Source organism: Artemia sp. Qi Xiang Cuo, chromosome 8, assembly GCF_049724085.1.
Source record: "Artemia sp. Qi Xiang Cuo chromosome 8, ASM4972408v1, whole genome shotgun sequence".
Taxonomy (NCBI): Eukaryota; Metazoa; Arthropoda; class Branchiopoda; order Anostraca; family Artemiidae; genus Artemia; species Artemia sp. Qi Xiang Cuo.
Genome location: NC_142801.1, coordinates 57,366,449 through 57,386,944, shown reverse-complemented (window position 1 = coordinate 57,386,944; position 20,496 = coordinate 57,366,449). Strand labels below are relative to the sequence as shown.

General features: G+C 35.9%; 1 protein-coding gene across 2 annotated transcripts in view; it reads left to right on the top strand.

Annotated features, from left to right (window-relative positions):
- LOC148949602 (uncharacterized) overlaps nt 1–20,496 on the top strand; it is a 102,086-nt gene that overhangs the window by 37,110 nt on the left and 44,480 nt on the right. Inside the window, exon 3 of one of the 2 annotated variants that reach the window (XM_089093034.1) lies at nt 5,471–5,720. The exons of the other annotated variant lie outside the window; for it this stretch is intronic. Within the exon in view, the coding sequence (XP_088949160.1) occupies nt 5,471–5,720 (250 nt within the window). The remainder of the gene's footprint in view (nt 1–5,470; nt 5,721–20,496) is intronic. 2 annotated transcript variants of the gene reach the window in all.

Genomic DNA, 20,496 nt, shown 5'->3' with positions numbered 1-20,496 from the left:
AGAGAAAGCAAGACATAAAGGAATTTTGTATAGGAGTTCTGGCAAATTCACCCAGTGTAAAATTTCCCCTGAAGAGTTCACCCCTTTGAAACTTCCCTCTCCATGGAAAATTCTCCCCGTCCATAATTCTCCCAGCAGAATATTTGTCCTCCCCTCCCCACCCAATAAATGTATGCACACTTCCCAATAACAAATACTATACGTGAACAATGGGCAAATTTTATAACTTAAAAATACTAAAAACTTTAAACCTTAGTTCAAACCATTTCAACACCTTGTTCATTAAAAAAAAGTTTTTCAGTGCTTTAATTTTTTTTTTTTTCAATTGCATACTTTCTTTAAAAATTTGGACAAAAAACAAACTTTACAGTAAAGAGTAAGGAGCTAAGAAGGAGACAACCCCCTTCATATAAAGAATAATATGTTCAAATAGGTTTCAAGTCTGTTCCTTGCCTTCTGTTGAAAAGCTCTTTTTTTTATTCAATTTCTGATTGTTTTCCAAATCAAACCCAGGCCTAACCAAGATCTAACTTGAGGTACTGGTCCCTTAAATTCCTGGTCAACTGCTTTTAAAATGTAAAAATCAATAATTACACCTGGATTAGTACTGTCCTACGTTTATATTTGCAATTTCAATTTTGGATAAAATTTGAATATAGGCCTTAAAAAATTGGCGATGAATAGTAATTTTGGTAAAAAGTCCTTGTTAATATTACTGTTAAAGAATCTCGGTTGGATGAAAAGGAGTATTATTGTTTGCACGACTGGAAATTCTGTGAGAGTTTTGACCTCTACAATAGGATTTTCTTATCGATAAATACGTTATACACACATTTGTTTAAATACATTGAAGTACATCATATAAATAGAAAAGAAAAATATTACCATTTAAAATTGCTGAAAACTAGGTTCCTAGCAGTACTTGCCACCCCAAAGAAATTTCCTGGCGGGCTGATGATGGCCTGCCTTGCCTTTTCCACCTCTGTGCTGGTAGATTTTGGAATGTAACATTTTAGCTGTATAGGGAAACATTTTAATTAATTCCTACTCCCCCCCCCCCCTAGCTCTTTCAACATTTATCTGAAGCCTCATGAAGAGTAAGCAGTTTGTGCATTAAAATGTACTTTTTTAGGAATCTACCCTATCCTCACCTAAAAAATGACTCACCCCTCCCCCCTTATTATAGCTGATATGCAATTATAGATCACCAAACGTAGCCTAATTGCATTACAAATCAAGCGAATCAACTTGGCTGAATCCAGTACTGCCACCGTGTGGCAACACTTCTTTTGCAACTGGGAAGCCTAAAATGTAGTTATTGATAGATTCTCAGAATTTTAAATTGATTGCAAATTCGGTCTCTTTGGGGTAAAGTCGTAGTTTGGTGCCCTAAAATGGCAGAAAACGCGACTTTCTCCTGGCCCAACCTGCGTGGTCACTAAAAAAGGAGCTTTAAATTTAGATTTGAATCAGCTCCTTCCCAATTATCTTTGACCTTTACTTTGATGCAATCATCGCCGGGAAAAAGCAAAACTAATAAACATGTACCAACGATGTTTCTCTTGAAAAACAATGCGAAACTCCATGTTTTGAAGATTGGAACTTGAAACCTCTACGGTAGGGTCTTTTGATATGATGTATCCAGTAAAGAGATTTTCAATAAGATCGCTTGCTTTTTTGGGGATGTTTCCCTTTTTTTCAAAAATAAGGCAAATTTTCTCAGATTTTTAGTTTTGGGTGGGTAACAATACACAGAAAGAATTTTATATATTTAGAATCAGCAGAAAAAGCCAATACTGCCCGTGTAGCAATTGTCATGAGAATTCCATTTTTTAGTTTTACTGAATATTGGCCCAAGTCACTTTTTACTTTAATTATTTGATAAGATTCTCCTGTGACGAATTTCTTTTGAACCTGTTCATTTTATTTGGTTGAATAAGATAATAAAAAGAAAGAGGGTCAATTTGACAGCTGGATAGTAAGTTTTTTTTTCTTTCGCTATTCTATTCTATTTTTTTTTTTTTTAATGTCTGAATATATAAGGGATTTAAGTTCGAGGGGGAGAATTGTCTTATTATGAAAGAGGTACATTTTACATGGTCGTTATGAAATCGAAACGTGGTATCTATGCAGGCAGGATGATTTTTGAGTATATCTAATCCTTCTGTAAACTATTCTAAGGCGTAAGAACTTGCATAAAGACCAGCCTACATCTGTTATAATCTACGGAAGCAATAAATCGTTCTGTAATTTTGGTTTGAGTTAGCTTTTCTTTTAATATTAAATGCCTAATAAATAAACATATTATTAATTAAATAAATTGATCCCTTATAGAATAGCCAGAGAATGAAAGGAAGAGGCTGATAGAATAGCCAGAGAACGAAAAAAGGAGAATGATAAAATAGCTAGAGAGAAAGAAGAAAGATATCACCAAGAGTTTAAAAGAACCATGATATGTCTAATAGAAACCCGCTGGGGAATTCAGAAAGTGAGATTTTATCACAACTAACTTCTAGGCTGTCAGATAGCCATAATAATTTATCTAAGAATCAATCGCGAGAAAATGAAAATTACCAAACATTAAACACTTTTACGAGAAAATATAATACTCCGTTAACTACGGTGGGAGGTGGACCGGCCCATAAAACAAATTAGGAGGCTGTGCCGCCCTGTCGGAAAAATGAAATGCTTGATGCGCGTGTTCAAAGTGTTGATAGTGCACAAAAATGGGATACGGAAGTAAAAAGACCACAAAATATTGAAAATAAGACGCGCGAGAATGATTTTTCAGGAAAATTTCCAGAAAATGGAAAACTTGAAAAAACTTTTAATGAATATGAGACGCAAACAAGTACATGCCAAAATGAAGAGCTGATTGTACCAGAGAATAAGGAGACGAAATTTATTGTACGCGATTTTCCGTGGGAAAAACACAAAATTTTAGTAGAATATGAAAAACTAAATGTCGGAATTCAGTTCCAATTTGATAATGAAATATTTGTTTCTGCGGTAATAATAAAAAGAATAAAAGAGAGAAAAGAAATATTAAACCGAGATACAATGAAGAAATGCAGTCAAAGAAGGTGGACACTGCAGTCCAAATCAGATTTCATGGCGATTTATTATTTTGCGCGAATGACAAAACTGAGAAAAGCAGAGATGAAAAGATAAGTGTAGAAAAGAGACAATATTTGGAAATTCAGCCTGCAGTGGCGAAAAATAAAAAAATGTTGGATGGGCAGTGCCTTGAAAACATAAATAATAGGAAAAAAAAATAAAATGTTGGATGGGCTGTGCCTTGATAACATAAATAATAGGGGGGAAAAAGAGGTCAAAGACCCATGGGGAATAAAACAAGATGGTTACAAAATAGAGATGAATGACCTACAGCGGGTTGGGGGAAAGTTGGGAGATATTGAATGTCGAGTCGGATTGGAAAAATTTGGAAAGGAATCTGATATTGGTCTGATCAATTCAAAAGAGGGTCCGTTCCTTTATGCGGGGGAGGAATTGCTTGGGGAAGATTATCAGCGAAACCTTGTAAAAGATGGCCCTTTTCTTCAATACACAACCGGTGGACAAGCTGTAATCTCCTTACCGAGGTTTTGCCTCTCTGATCTGGAGCCCTCGAGAGATAGTCTCTTCCACTCAGTTCATACTTCACCCAAACCCGTGTCCACTAATCCTATTCATAGTTGTTATTCTTCATGGGAACCGACAATTATTTCCAGCAAATTGTATTCAGTGGGAGATGTATCTAAGTTTCATCTTGAATTAGCAGCAACGCATGTTCTGAATTTAATTATCCCAGGGGAGGGAACCCAGAAAAAAGGCGACTCATGGTTCGCTCAAAATTTTACTTCATTCCCAGTACCCTTATCGGTTTCACAAGCCTTTGCATTTTTGGCCTTAGATTATTTGAAACTATGCCAAGGGGCAATTTATTTTTTTATTGAGATGTGGGGTTGTTTCCACAGGTGGAAATTAAGAGGCTAGTGCAGCCAATTTTTCATGATGGCTGGCATCATCATATGTGCCAGAAACTGATTCTCTGCTCCTCTCAAATGTAAATTCGGGAGAGCGAGAATTTTTTTGTTTTTGATTTTGCTACGCACTATGATTGTCTACGAATCTTGGGCACTTCAACTTTCAAAACCTAATGCGGATGCTATACGATTTAGACCATGGTGGTCCTACAGTAGAGACGTGTCGATGACGACCGATCCAGAGCCAAGCGGTGGAAGAGAGAAGGCAAATGGATTTTGTAAAGTTGAAGTTAAGTGTTTATGTTTGTAAGAGTGGACCAAGGTAGCGCGTGGGCGGTCATTTATCTTACTGGGGGAGGTGTTTGGGTTCCACCCCTGTTTCTTTTCCTTTCAGATAAGTGACCTGTTTTCGTTTTCTTAATTACATTTGCTTATAGTATAATTTCAAAAGATAGGTTAAATTTCGTTGCTAAGTTAGAGGTGTCGCAATAAGTAAGCTTTGAACCAAGTTCTATTTTTGTACTTCCTGGTTTGGGAGTCATTGAAAGATAAATCTCTAAGAGGTAGAATTGGTTTTGAATGGGGATGTAGCTGATTGGCTGGGCCAAGCGACGGTCTACCCCCATGAACAGTTGTGTGAAAAATATTATTCTGTTTTAGTTTGCGCTTAGACCCCGTTTGGGGATATAGATTTATGTGGAAATATTCTGACCCTTTTGGAAGAATACAAGTAAGATATTCTTTACAAACTGTGTACTAGTTGCCTTAACCCAAGCAGGGTAGAACTAGAGCTATGAGGTACCGACTGTATCATTCTGACAGGGAGTTCTATTCCCTCCAAAGAGAGAGTTCAGAGATTTTTTATCCATACCCCAAGGCGGGTACATTTGGCTTTAGAAAGTGGCCATTTGACCACTCGATCGCGGTATCATACCCTGGGACAGGGTGTACTGTAAATCGGGTAGTACCAAACCCGATGTTTGCAGAACTGCTGGGGTAAGAGCAGGAGTCCCACTAACATTTGGGCCGACAAGGGGTTCTCCCCTTCGAGTAAGTGGCATAGCAACCTTTTTGCTCCATTTTTGCATACCCTATTTGAATAACCTAAACAAAAATATTACAATTTCTGCAGAAATCAGTAATATTCAAAATGTTGTACTTTCTAATATTCAAGAATTGTACTTTCTTTTTTTCTAATTATAGCCTTTCTGTTTTAAATATTAGTCGAATTTAAAGTTTCTTTGAAATTTTAATAAGATCTAAGATTTTTTAAATTTAAGATTCTAATTAAGTAGACAGCATGGCAATAACATAGCGCCGGTAAAAAAAAAAGTTGCGTGCCAATAAAAGGTGTCTTACCTCGCGCACAGAATATTTTCCTTTCAGAAAAGTTTCTCTGGAAGAGTTTTCACGTATAGCTCTATAGATGTAATTACTTTGAAATTTTCTTACATTAAATATCTCATGTCTTGAATTCTTTTAAGGATGATTTTATGGTTGAACAGCTTCTACAAGTCGGGAAAAAATGCCAGAGATTGATCAAGTTTATTTCCAAGCAATCTTACCAGAAACATATTCAGTCCAGGGATACAAATAAAGCAGACACTTCCAAAACCGACAGAACAATCCTAGGTGACTTGACGAAAGAACACGAAAATAATCCATTGAATGCCTTATGTAATAACAATGAGACTGATAGAAAAAATGGAATTGTTTTACGCCTCCACAAAATAGGTGACTATATCCAGTTTTTGTTCTTTTTTGCAAAGATAGATGAAAGTACTTGTGAAAATTGTTTATTTCCCTAAAATTCAGAGGTAGCTTTCTTTTTTTTTAAGTTTGCGGGGAGGGGGGGGGATTTCCGCTACAACTGCATTCTTAGGGAATTTTCCTCTTTTTGTTATAGATTTGTATATATCTAAACGACCAGGGTCGTACCAGGGGGCTACCACCCCCCAAACCCCCCGCTTTCGCAGCCTTTAAATATAAAAAAAAATTTCTTTAAACTGAAAGTAAGGAGCGACATTAAAACTTAAAACGAACAGAAATTATTCCGTATATGAAAGAGGCTGTGCCCTCCTCAACGCCTCGCTCTTTACGCTAAAGTTTGACTTTCTGACAACTCTTTTTTTAAACAATAAAAACTTTAGCGTAAAGAGCGAGGCGTTGAGGAGGGCACAGCCTCTGTCATGTACGGAATAATTTCGGTGCGTGGTAAGTTTTAATGTCGCTCCTTACTTTCAGTTTAAAGAAATTTTTTTTTTATATTTAAAGGCTGCGAAAGCGGGGGGTTTGGGGGGTGGTAGCCCCCCAACTGTGCCTCCTAATCCCTGTACGTTTTAAGGTTCGACCTTGTAACTCAGCCTCTTTAACTCTTTAGAAAACGTAGTTTTTTTCAAATAATTTCTGCACGTTTTTGTACAGTTTATTACTTATTATTGCTTGACTAACTGTTAGCTGATCGTGTCAGGAGTTAAAGTTGGGGGGCTGCCGCCCCCCAAACCCCCGCTCTTGAACATTCTTGTGTTAAGGCTTTTAATTCCTGAATACTCAAATCACGTCGTACAGGGTGCCTCCTAATCCCTGTACGTTTTAAGGTTCGAACTTGTGACTCAGCCTCTTTAACAGCCCCCCAACTGTGCCTCCTAATCCCTGTACGTTTTAAGGGTCGACCTTGTAACTCAGCCTCTTTAACTCTTTAGAAAACGTAATTTTTTTCAAATAATTTAAAAAAGAAACTGAGTTTCTTTTCAAAGTATATAAAAAAGTTGCTCTGATGGTAAATCAAACCCGGATTTTCCGTCTAAAAGTCTAGGGTCTCAGCCGCTGGACTATACAAACACAATAATTATTGTTGTTTAGCAACTGGAAGCTATATTCGATGCAAGCAAATTCCCAAAACTCTTGAGATGTGGTTTTTGGAAAACAGGGAAGCAGTGATCAGATTGAGCTGAAATTTCGAGGATAAGCTCCCAGGCCCCAGGAAAGCTTATCCTCTAAATTTCAGCCCGATCAGACAACGTTAAAGGGGGGATTGTGGTGGGAAAAATTAACATGGGCTAATATAGGAAAACGAGGTTTTTCGTAAATGTAAATTCGGGGGATAATTTTTTCGGTCTGAAAATATCAAAAGGCCCTAACAGGTCGAATTCTGCTTCGAATGAGTCCTCATTCAACCGGATCCGGTGCCAACTGTGGCCTGTAGGCGTGGCTAAGAAAAAAAAAAGAAATGAATTTTAAGTGGCTATATTTGGTTTTTTGAAAACAGGGAAGGAGTGATCGGATTAAGCTGAAATTTCGAGGATAAGCTCCCGGGCCCTAGGAAAGCTTAACCTCTAAATTTCAGCCCAATCGGACAACGTTACCGGGGGGCTGTGGTGGGAGGGTCCAAACTTCCGGCCCAGTTTACCCCATGAAGATAAAGTCGGAGGAGGATGAAATTTTGCAATTTTCTTAGTTTGAGCTTGGGCTACAAAATGCGATTACCGCCGTCTCTCTGCGACCTCTAGGACCTGAAATCGCTTAACATTGTGGTGGGTCGCCTCTTTATAGAGGCACAAGTGTGCCTCCTTGATTTTACGGTTTTTTGTCTAATCCAAATTACCTTAAATTAAAGCCGCTGGCAAGATTCTTGAAATAAGATTGTCGGCCAAAAAAAGTCGCGGGGGGGGGAGGACTGATGCTTAAAAAAAATTGAACACTAACATTCTTATTTTTATACATGTTAGTGGAGGCAAAGTACTCCTGGATTTGGAGGGAGAAGAAAGAGACCTACAAAATTTCTTAGAGGAGCTTTGATATAATTCATAGAAAGGAAAACTGCTTTAATTAATTAAGTAGGGTATAAAATAAATTTTTTTAGTAATTAAATGCCGCTTATTTAATTGAAAAACATCGGTTATATGATCCCTACGAAAAAACTCGGGAGATCCAGGTCACCGCGACAAAAAGTCTCTAGTTTTGTTTTATTTAATTTGAATTTGTTATCTTTTTTTCTTGGTTTATTCTCAATTTATTTTTGTTTGTATGCTGGTAGGTATTTTCGAATACCACATTGCCTTTTCATGACGTAAAAATAACAGTTCAATAGGGACAAATCTTTTTATTAGACTGTGAAGATGATAGAAAAAATTCTGGAAATTTCAGTCATATACACAGTGGCCGTCCTCAGCAGACGGCCATTTGTTTGTATGGTCGTTAATAAAATATATATATACTTACATACACACTGGGCTAGGTTCCTTATATAATACCTGTAGAATTAATAGACAAAATAAAAAAGTTGAATTTTTTGGAAAAATGGGCAAATAGTACATAGAATGCAGTTTTATTTTAAAAACTTGATGAAAGCACTTGAGAAAATTATTTCTGTCAGAGAAAGCTCCATAATTCTTTTTGGAACGAAGGACCATAATAATTTGTCTCTTGGGTTAGTAGTATAACTTCTTTATTTTCTTGTGTTTCAGACACTGTCATAAAATCATTGGCGATAAGTAAGGGGAAGCTTATAGTAGCTATGAAGCTTATATTATCTTGTGTCTATAGGCTGTGTGAAAAGACGGGAGAATCTAAGGACTGCTGAAAAAAGCCATTGAAAGCATAAAATATATTAAAGCTATCAAACAGTTCGTGGTAACGAACTGTAAGTAAGGAGCGACCCGGCTCAATGGTAACCGAAACTCTAGAACCCGGGTTTTTGATACCAATAGATACATCAAAAGAATCAGATTTTAATGCTGATTTCAAATATATAACTTTTATCAAGTTTAATGCTACCCATCAAAAGTTACGCCCCTTAGAAAATTTGGCTGATTTTCAAAAAAAGGGGGAAAGACCCCCTAAAAGTTATAGAACCTTAATGAAAATCACACCATCATATTCAGCGTATCAGAGAACCCTACTGTAGAGGTTTCAAGCTCCTATCTACAAAAATGTGGAATTTTGCATTTTTTGCCAGAAGAAAGATCACGGATGCGTGTTTATTTGTTTGTTTTTTGTTGTTTTTTTTCCAGGAATGATCGTATTAATCCAGCGGTTCTAAACGATCGTGGGAGGGCTCATTGGAGCTGAAATTAGGCGTTCCTGTTCCCTTTTTAACTGACCAAAAAAAAATGGAGGGCAACTAGGCCCACTCCCGCACTAATTTTTTCCCAATGTCACCTGATCCAAATTTTGAGATAACCATTTTGTTCAGCATGGTCGAAAATATGATAAGTATGTCTTTTATGATGACTTAATCCCCCGAAGTCCCCAGGGGGAGGGCTAAAGGATGTGAACTTTACCCAATGTTAACATATAGAATTGGTTATTGGGAAGTATACAGAAGTTTTCAGGAGGGTTTTTGTCTGGTAGTGGGAGAGAAGGGTGGGTTGGGGGTTATGTTGGAGGATCTGTCCATGAAGGAATTTTTCATGGGGGAAGGGAAATTGCCATGAAGGGGGCGCCGGACTTGCCAGCATTATTTATTGGTCATTGGGAAGTATACAGACATTTTCAGGAAGGATTTTTGTCTGGAGGGGGAGGGGGCTAGAGGAGGGGGTTACTCGGGAGAATCTTCCCGTGGAGGATGTTTCTTTTGGGTAAAGGACATTTCTATGAAGGGGGCGCCGGATTTCCATGCATTATTTAAAAAACGATCAGAAATTAAATAAAAAAAACAAGTTTTTTCAACTGAAAGTAAGAAGCAATATTAGAACTTAAAACGAACAGAAATTATAACGTATGTGAGGGGGTTCTCCACCAAGTCAATACCTCGCTCTTTACGCAACAGTTTATTTTAGTGCTTTCAAAAGAGCTATCTATTCTAATTAAACGGTCTTTGTTATTCTGGGTTTTTTTAATAAAAATTTTTTTTAACTTTTAACGTAAAGAGCGTGGTATTGACTAAGGGGGGAACCCCCTCATATACGTAATAACATATACGTAATAAAAAAAAAACAATAAAAAAACAAGCGATACGGCTCAATAGTAATCGAAACTTTTAAAAACTTTTAAAAATTTTGGTGTCAATAAATGTATCAAAAGAATGGGTTTATAATGCTGATTCTAAATATATAAATTTTATTAAGTTTAGTATTATTCATCAAAGGCTACAAGCCTGAGAAAATTTACCCAATTTTTTACAGAGGGGGGAAACATCCCCTACAAGTGAAAGAATTGTAATGAAAATCCCACCGTCAGATTCAGCGTATCAGAACACCCTATTACATAGGTTTCAAGCTCGTATCTGCAAAAATCTGCAACTTTGTATTTTTTGCCAGAAGAAAAATATACGAATATAGAAGTTAGTTATGTAAGTTAATTTGTAAAGACATCCATTTAGCAAAAGAAAAGCAAAATTTTTATACAAATTTTGTTAACTTATTCAATGACGGAGAGACAAAATCAAAGCTGTATTAACTAAAAAACTATCAGAAATTAAATAAAAAAAAACAAGTTTTTTACACTGAAAGCAAGGAACGACGTTAAAACTTAAAATGTACAGAAATTATTCCGTATATAAAAGGGACTATCCCCTCCTCAACGCCTCGCTCTTTATGCTAAAATTTGACTCTTTCACACAACTAAATTTTTTTAAACAATACAAAACTTTAGTGTAAAAAGCGAGGCGTTGAGGAGGGGATCGCCCCTTTCATATACGGAATAATTTCTATTCGTTTTAAGTTTTGATGTCGCTCCTTACTTTCAGTTTAAAAAACTTGTTTTTTTTTATTTAATATCATAAAATATTCATTTTCTGTATTATAAACTAAAAAAAAATATTATAAAATTTAATATAATAAAACCGTAGAGATTATAGTTCTTATGTTATGAAATTTTAAGTTAAATAAAAGTAATAGTTTTTGTTATCATTATGTAATTATTTTCTTATATTAAAATGCTATTTTTATTTTAAAAAATTATAATTGAGATTTATAAATACAATTAAAAAAGTATGCTCTACTATTTAATTGTATTATAAAACGTAAAATGTTTGAATACTAAAATGTTAAGAACGCCAAAAATATGAATTGTTGTGTCTAAAACATAAGATAATTGTTTTCTGGTGTGTTTTGAATACTTCTGTTATATTTTGGAATGTGAAGAGTCATACATGTGTATACGGAAGAAGATGTCTTAATAACGTATTGTCGGTTTATTTCTACCCATTTGTACTAAAAGGACTGGAAAGGTGATTATTTTTTTCCACTGAAATTTCCTTGTATATGGGGTATCGTTGACATAACTATTTCGCTGGTTCCAAGGGAGATGATGAAGCAGGTATCAAGAAGCTGCTATCCAGATTCTGCTAGTATCATGTCTAACACTAGTACTAAAGTAGCACTTATACTCGTACCTTCACAAATAGGGGGGAGGGGTATTTTTGAGAAGATCACTACAGCATTGATGGAAAACTCAATGTTTCGGTTTGTAAATGTTTAGGTACACACATTTAAGTATTAGCCCCTACCCTTCCATAGAGGCGTAGCTACGGTTTGAGGTTGGGTGATCTAGATAATAATCGTAAAATGTTACCAATAAAATTTAAAAGCGCAATTTAGAATTATACAATTTCTATAAAAATTAACAATTTTTCCGTATTTAGACTTTATGCCTCCAGATGAGCTAAACCCTTCTCTTCCCCTACCTCAAAAAAGGAACTCGGCCACATCCTTGGTTCCAGAAAATGTTCTTATCTCTCCTTCGAAGAGTTTTTATATTGTTACCCCAACGAATTGGACCCCCCAGTCAAGGTTCAGGCCTCTAAGGGGTCCATTGCCACCACTATAATTTCCATCTTTCTACCTTTTTTTAAGATAAGAAACCTTTTTTTCTTTTTTTATGCTATTATCTCACCATTCAAGTCATTTCTATCTTTGAGATAATAATAATGTAAACATTTCATAAAATTGAACTTGTTTCCTTTTGAAATCCCTGTGGCATATTTTTTCCTTCACCAGAGAGCTTGTCTACTGTCCATTTAGCCTATTGTGTAGTCCACCTTGGTCTTTCAAGAAATATCAGTGTTAGCCTTCTATAAAAATCGAACTTGCTTCCACGTGAAATCACCATCACATATCTCTCCCTCACCAGAGAACTTGCCAATAGTAATAAATGTCCCTGGATATTGGAAAATATCTATCATTAAAGTTATTCTCTGTATAGGGATGAAATCACTAACGACCAGTCTCGTATTTGCTGCCTTTATTGAATAATGCATTCAATTCATTGGATGTTGTTTTTCCTTGTGCCTGTGTAATCTTAAAGGCGGTTGTATGGCTGTCCAAATCGTTCATTTTTCTCTGCTAATATACCTAGTTTTCTGATAAGCAAATTTAGTAGTGCCACGTTACATCGTAAATCATTTTTTTTATTCCACTTAACCTTGTTATTAAATATATTCTATGTTCCTCTGCGATAAATTTATTCTCACCCACGACCGTAAGAATCTAAATCGATTCTTGCGAAACATCAATCTCCATTTTTCTCTGCTAGCTTCTCTGAGCATATCTGCTCTACCTTACCTAGTTGGCTGCTATACTGAGGTAGTAATGTATGTAATAGAATAGAATTTAATTGCGCTTAAAGGCCATAGGCCATGGCACAATATATAAAACAAACAGAAATTACACGGATGTTACAAAAATCCTAACATAATTCTACAGAAACTTAGCTATATTGTCCATCACGAGACGGAGGAATCTTTCCAAGTTTCTTACACTCATAAAACATTCGTAATAGACTATTTAGGATGGAGGTTTTTTTGGAGGTTTGGAGCTTGGAGGATAGACTATTTAGGATGGAGCTTTGGAGATTTTTTTTTACGAACTACTAAACATTGTGGCCGCATAGGCATCTTTGATAGAAAAATATAGTTGTTAAGGAGGCGAAAAAAACTGGGTTGTATGTACTCTTTTTAGCGGGAGGTTTTTTGTTTTTGTTTATAGGGGGAATTATTAGGAAAGCTTTTTTGCACTCAGAAGGTGAGGAATGAAAGACTGCATTGGACTAAGTTTCAGGAAAGATCAACTGCGGAAGGTGTGGATGCAGCAACTGTGATAAATTTTTAAACTTAAATTAAATATTTAAAAAATGATTTTTATTAAAATAAAGTAAAGAGCAACGCTAAAACTCACAGAATCAATTTACTATGGAACGGAATTGGCCCTTCCCTTAACACCCCCCCCCTCCTGTGTCAGTGCAATATCCTATCCCCGAGTTTTCCAGGATTTCCCCGAATTTATCCTAAAGAAAGTTGGGCTCCAAAATATCTCCGAAAGCTAACGTCACAACGAGGGATTTGTATTTGTGTCAACTTTCTGTGTTTACGAACGTTTTTTTTTTTTTTAATGAGATTTTGGAGAAACCAATGTTCAGTCCGGGAAATTACAAAAAATTGGAGGACATTTCGGGGAAACCCCGAATAATCCAGGGTTAGTGGAAGCACTACCCATACATTAAACTTGGAATAGTGATTTCTTGAAAGCATCTACAGTAAATATAGAAGTTCGTATTTTTTAGGTTTTTTTTTTTTTTTTTTTTTTTTTTGTCGATAGTCTTTCACAAGACTTGAACGGAAAATTCCATTTATTAAAGCAAATGCAACTAAATAGCCTTTTCATTCTCAAGACATTGTGATTAACAAAAGCTAAACATTTAGTCATATTGCTCTTATCTTAGAGCATTCGTCCTTAAAATTTTCGTGGAAGAAAAAATCAAACTTTATCCTAAAGCAGGGGTGATTTAGATATCTTAGTATAAAGATCACTTAGGGATCTTTGTGGATAAAGGAACATCTATGACAGAAAAATCTCACTGTTCAGAATGTGAAAAAAACTGGGTTTTGTGTACGCATTTTATCATAGAAAAGAGGTAATTTGTTGTTACTTAGATACTGAATGACACTTAAAGACAAAGAAAACCCTTAGAAATTTGACAAGTTTAAACTTTAAAATTTAAGCTGATGTTTGCCGACTTAGTCGCCGTGGACACCTGAATAATATATAAAAAGAAAATACAAATCGTTAAATATGGGTATTTGGGATGGCAAGGGCCCCTTATGAGGGCAATACATAACTGATTTTTGTTTTTGAAGAATGAACATTTAGGGACCTTCGAACCTTTTTGTATATATGATTCTTTCTGTCCATTTTAAGTTTCACGTTACTTTTTACCTTTATTGAAAAAAAGGTTGTTTTATATTTAAGCTGTTTCATTTTAATGTACTATTCAAAGTTATCCTAAATATGAGAAGACTTTCACCCTAAACGCACTGCTCTTTACGCTTTTGTTCCATCCTTTTAATTAACTGCACAAATAAATAGAGTTCAAATGAAAGGAGTTTAGCGGTTGGCATCCAGGGGCGGATCCAAGATTTTTTTATGGGGGGGGGGAGGGCAAAATAGGTTGATCCGGTAAGATTGCGTTAGGAGCAAGTTTAATTAACGCAAACTTGCGTTAATTAAGTAAATTACACTATTTTAGTCTACGTTAGGGGGGGGGGGGTGCCTGCTCGCCCCCCCCCCCCCAGGATCCGCCACTGGTGGCATTGCCGCTTCAGATTGATCTGAATGCCCTGTTATGGTTAGTTTGAAAAGCTGGACCTAAAAATACACATTTTGAGGTTTCGCTCCCTCATCCTCAAAGAAAAATTATCCATTCACCCCCCGCCTCCCTAATAGCTTCTGGACAACTATGCAGTATCGCTTGACTGTTTGTGTCAATTTATAAATGGTCTATAATAACCGCTAATTTTGTATACAGCCAACATATATGCTTAGGTATAGATGCGCCACAGCACGGCAAAATGGTTTCCGGAACTAGGAGGCCATGTAATAGCTTTCTATACTTTAAAATGATTGGCAATCTCAATTAAAATCAAAGATTGGTAATCAATGATTGGTAATCACCCGATAGTATTCTGAATAGGTTTGGGTAGATGCGGAACGTGAGTAGCTGTGTTGGCCTCCCGCAGCTTTGTGCCTCTGTGAGTAGTTAGTAGTAGTGGTAATAATTGTAATCAAGATTGCTTGTTTTTTAAGAATGTTCTTCCTGTTTTCTAAACCTCTGCAAATGTTCTTTTGGTACTAGTGTTTGATGATTAACTTTAAACTTGACCTATTTAATGTGTTTGGAATCACCATAAAACCTATTTTTATGTTTGTATTTTTTTGAATATTCTGTTTTTCAGATTTTTAATTTCTATTGCCAAGGGAACGGTTGATAAGAGTTACTATGGGCAGTTTGATAATTGTACTACCTTGTATGTTTTATGTTCTTAACAAGTTTGCCACTTTTTAGCTTAAAACTACCTCCAAAGAAAAAGAGTTAGTGGCCGGATAGAGGGTTTCTTAAAAAAAAAACTACTTAAATAATAGTAATACTGAAAGAAATAATATTGCTTCAATGAATATGCCCGCTCCATTAGAGGTACATAATTTGCTAAGGCTATGAAGACAGTATAAACTTTTCTTTAAAAAGTGAAAAGTTTGTCAACATTTTGTCTCAAACCCTCCCCCCTCCCCAATGAACACAATCTTGGTGACTGGTAAAGAAATTCGGGAAATAAAAAAAAGAATAACTATTTACAAAAAAACGAGACTGTTGAACCCAAATTTGGTAGTTTTGGCAGACTATTTGTTATTTCATTCTTTTATCCTTTTTTTTACATCTGACAGATTAGCTTGAAGTACAGCCGTGCAGCTGATCTAAATAATGCACCAAATTAGAAATTTGAAGGATTGAGACTGTATCAAAATGTACTGTTCAGACAGCGATTGAATTTAGATTTTTGTTATACTCATCTCCTTCTTTTTGTGTTTTTTTTTTCTCTTTTTAAGAAAGCTGACATTTTTTCACAGGTAATTTTTCATCTGTAATAGTCATTTGCAATCAGTAATTTAACATTTTGTGTTGCAGAGCAACATTAACCATTTCGTAAATTTTACAATACTTAGTTGTCAGTAGCTCGAAAACGGTAAGAGATAAAATCTCGAAACTTTTTCTTTTTCTAGTATTGGCATGATGAAAACGAGATAAGAGGATCTGAACTGTAAAAAAGCTCCAGTATTTAAATAAAAAATTTCTTCTAGCCTATTAAATAGTATAAACAGAAACTAAATGAAACTGTCCTAGTTCTAAAAGTGAACTTTTTAAGGGTACTGTAATGCCAGGCTCGTGTTGAACATTGAGTTATATCTTTGAGAATCATCCCTTCAAAATTCGTATTTCCTCTGGATTTTGCGGAAAATAATTCTTGGAACATCGATTTGGAAGTTCCAAACTTAGATTATGGTTCGTTTTTTTTTTTTTTAATTTTCATTTTGAACTATTTATATTAAAATCTACAAACAAATTAGGCTTGGACCCAGACCTATGTTAAAAAATGTCTAGGTGCTGTCTGACTCATTGATGAGATAGAAGAAGAGAGGGCGCTGTTTTCTACGGAACCTTGTTACCAGCATATTTACCAGAAGGTTTGTTGAACCTCAATCAAACTAGATCCAAAGTAAAAGCAATATCCCCAATTTTGCCTTTTGGACGTCCGGAATCAGTAGAGCTTCTTAGAGGAAGGGTAATGATCCCTCCGTTATCGCTATCACAACCTCCAGTAGAACTAAATGTGGCTGAAAGCGAGATTAATTTTCATTGTCATCTCTTTTAGGGTCTATACCTGATCCAACCTGTGGGGTGGAGGTCCCTAAATTCTCGCCAGTTAGATATCTATTGCACTATCAGAAGAGGTTGTCATATCTTAGTCAGACTGGGTAATAAGAGAAAATTAGCGCCCTGCTTGTTCCTCTTTAGGGTCCTGACTGAACCCTGCCCGTGTTGGTAATAGGAAGAGGGGTTCATAATTTGGCAATCACGTAATATACCTGAAAGTGATGTTGGATTTCAACAAAATGTGATGGTAAACGAGAGCTAATTCCCAAGGTGTACTTTTTTACGGTCTAGACTCGACCTGACTTTCTATGGGGAGGGATATCCTTAAGTTCCTTTCCTCTGTATATTGTCAAAAGACGATATTTCTAGTGAACCAAAACGAAAGGCAATAGCTGGCGTTCTAGTTGCAGACCAATGCAGCCTCTGCAGTAGGAGAGGTTCCTAATTTTTCGTTCTTTCCACTTACCACATTTACCAAAAGAGAGGATTGAATTCTAGCTTAACTCATAGAGAAATGGGAGTAAGATTTTTAGCTGTACCTCTTCGTTTCTGTACTTCTTTTCTGGACACCAAAATCGGAGCGGGTCTCTAAATTATTTGTATTGAGACATATATCTAAAGGCACTGCTATATCTTTGATAGCCTATATTAGGTGGGGCAAAACAGTAAGTATGTCAGTTGTGTCTTTAGGGCCTGTACCCGATCCTTACTCTATGGGTAAGGGGTCTGCAGATTTTGAGCCTTATGACAACTACTTGGACCGCTTGTCAAATTTCGATCAATCTTTGTTGGAAGTACAACGTCATCCCTGTGCGTTTCTTGGGCCCTTGTCAAATCCTATCTCTATGGGGATTAAGGACAGGGGGTTAGATCTATGTAATCAGCATATTCACCAGAGGGGATTGTTAAATTTTAACGATGGTTAGTAGAAAACCATACATAGCTTCTGTATCGTGCCTTTCCAGGGTTCGAAACATATAATTTTAATATTGCGCCTTTCCAGGATCTGATGTGTTCTCTAGCGGAATAGGGGAAAGTTTGTCCCTAAATTCTTGTCATCGGGAGATCTGCTTGAAGATGCTGTTGAATCTCAACCAAACTTCATAATAGCCGCTGTCTCAATGGGGTATTGTTGATGTCTGGAACCAATCTAAACTATGTGGGTGGAGACATACCCTGAATTCTATTCATCAGGATATCTTCTGAAAAGGGTTGTAAATCTTAACCTAGACCTTAATCGTAACCTAAATTGAACCTAGTCAGATATAAAAAGATGAGATCAGATCCTAACCGAATCTAGAGGGAAGTTTTGTTCTTCACCCAGCCTGTTTCATGGAGGTGCTACATCTTGCCACTTTCACTTGTACCCGTCGGAAGAGCCTGTATTATCTTTATTGAGTGAAGTAGGATTAATAGCTATTTAATCCTTGCTTTTTTTTTTTTCTAAAGGTTCGATTTTAGCCGTACTTTTCGGGGCTTATGTCCGATCCCATAGCTTATAGAACATTTCCTGCCTGCCGCAGAACTTCCATTGCTGTCACATAGGAAATTAAAACATTACCCTTGTAGATACAGGGGTCTATGAAAAGCAGTGTATTCGTTTCATCATTGCTTTATGCACATAAAATTTGTTTTCTGGTGTTTCTTGAAAAAGTAGGAGTAACTTATAAGAGTGGAAACTAGCACTAGTATCGAAAAAATGCACCAACGTCATGTAGCGCTTTTTTTTTTTTTTTTTTTTTGCGTGTGTGTGTGTGTGCGTGTGTGCGTAAGGTAAGTTTATTGTAGTTAATGTAATGAACGGCTCCTATGGCGTCAATAAAGTTAATAAAACTGTTCGCAAAGTTAATAAACCATTTTCGTTGCATGTTTTTATTGCTGTCGGAAAAAATTTGAATTTCACTGAACTTTTCCAAGGAAGTAAGCGAAATTTAGCCAATAGCGGAAGATTTCTGACAATAGCGGAAGATAAACCATATATATATCGAGTTTCTACACATATAATACTGTCTAGTTGATTAAATCTTTTGCTTGGTAAACATAAGGGTTAGGCTAAAAATCCTTGTGATCTAAGGTTAACTTAAAAGGGGAAAAAATGTTTCCAAAGATGTTATTTTTTTTAACTTAAATTAAATTTTTAAATTTAAATTAATTATTTAAAAAATATTTTTATTAAAGTTAAGTAAAGAGCAACGCTAAAACTGACAGGAATAATTTTTATGGAATGGAATTGCACCTTTCCTTAACCCCCCCCCCTGTCAGTGCATATACTATCCCCGAGTTTCCCAGAATTTATCCTAAAGAAAGTTGGGCTCCAAAAGCTAACGACACAACGAGCAATTTGTATTTGTGTCAACGTTCAGTGTTATGAGCGTTTTTTTCATGAGGTTTTAGAGAAACCAATATTCAGTCCGGGAAATTCCAAAAAATTTTACGAAATTTCGGGGAAACCCCGAAAAATCCTTGGTTAAACGTCTCCGCTTCACGTCTGATTAGTTCAAGTTGTTAGCTACAGAATTCTTTGTGAAGTCCGAAAAGTTAGATTCTTGTGTAAGTGAGACAACGTTTATGGCATGAAACTTCTCGGAAAATTTTATTAACTTTAATAACGCCGTAGGATGCGTGGCTAATTCTCAGAATTAGTGTATAATAATTGTGCAGCGTCAGTTTCTGAGAAGAACACGATTATGAAGTTTACAAAAATGCCAAGTAACGCCAAGTGCTAGATGACGTTGGTGATTCTTTTCGACAATAGCGCCAGCTTACACTCTTTTAAGCTCCCGTTCATGGATAATTTCAATATGAACGGATGCTAATTGTATCATGTCATTATGATCATTTGATGAGTTTTCCCCTATTTCTTTTTTAATAGAAGTATTTGGACCATTATTTATTCCTTTTACGTTTCCGAATCAACCAAAATATTCTACGGAATGGAACTTGCTTCCACGTGAAATCTCTATCATATATTTTCCCCCTTCAGAGGACTTGCCAACAGGAATAGCTATCCCTAGGAATTCGGAAAACCTATCATTAGAAGTAATTCTCCGTAAAATGATACATTATTATTGACCCAAATTGCAATTACTACATTTATGGAACCATGAATTCTTGATAAAATTGCTTGACAGTGAAAAACATCATTTTTGGATAATCTCATTTAAAAGAGCAGCTGAAGTAAATTTATCGATTGAAGTAAAATTTCTTCCTATTTATCAGCACGGAGCTGTCACAATAAATTTTTTCAGCTTAGGGGACCAATCGTGCCCTATTGACTGTATCCATATAATCGTGCCCTAAGTGCTTATGTAGGGACCCGAAATTCACATAACATGACTATTAATAATATTATTTGTTGATATATTCTCAATATATTTTATTGATGGCTATTAATATATTTTTTTTCTATTAAATAATATTTACGAGAATAATATTGCCGAGGTTAAGGTAGGAAATGAGATTAGTAGCTGGTTTCGTAGTAAATCAAGACTTAAGCAAGGTTGCGTTGCATCCCCTTTTATTTGGATCATTTTGATGGATTTTGTCCTAAGAAGCACAGTAAAGGCAATGGGAGAGCATGGAATCAAGTGGGGAAGTACAACTCTCCTAGGCTTAGATTACGTTGATGATTTAAGCCTCCCAGGTGAAAATGTTAGCAAAATGAATAGACTTTTATAGGTATTGCCAGTTCAGGATGAGAATAGGTTTGAAAACTAATATTAAGAAGACTAAGTCGCTAAGACTAGGAATACGTGAAGGTGAAAAGGTGACGTTAGGTAACGAGAAGATCAATCAAGTGGACAGCTTCACATACCTTGGTAGTATTATTAGTAAAGACGGTGGGTGTACTGAAGAAACTAAAAGT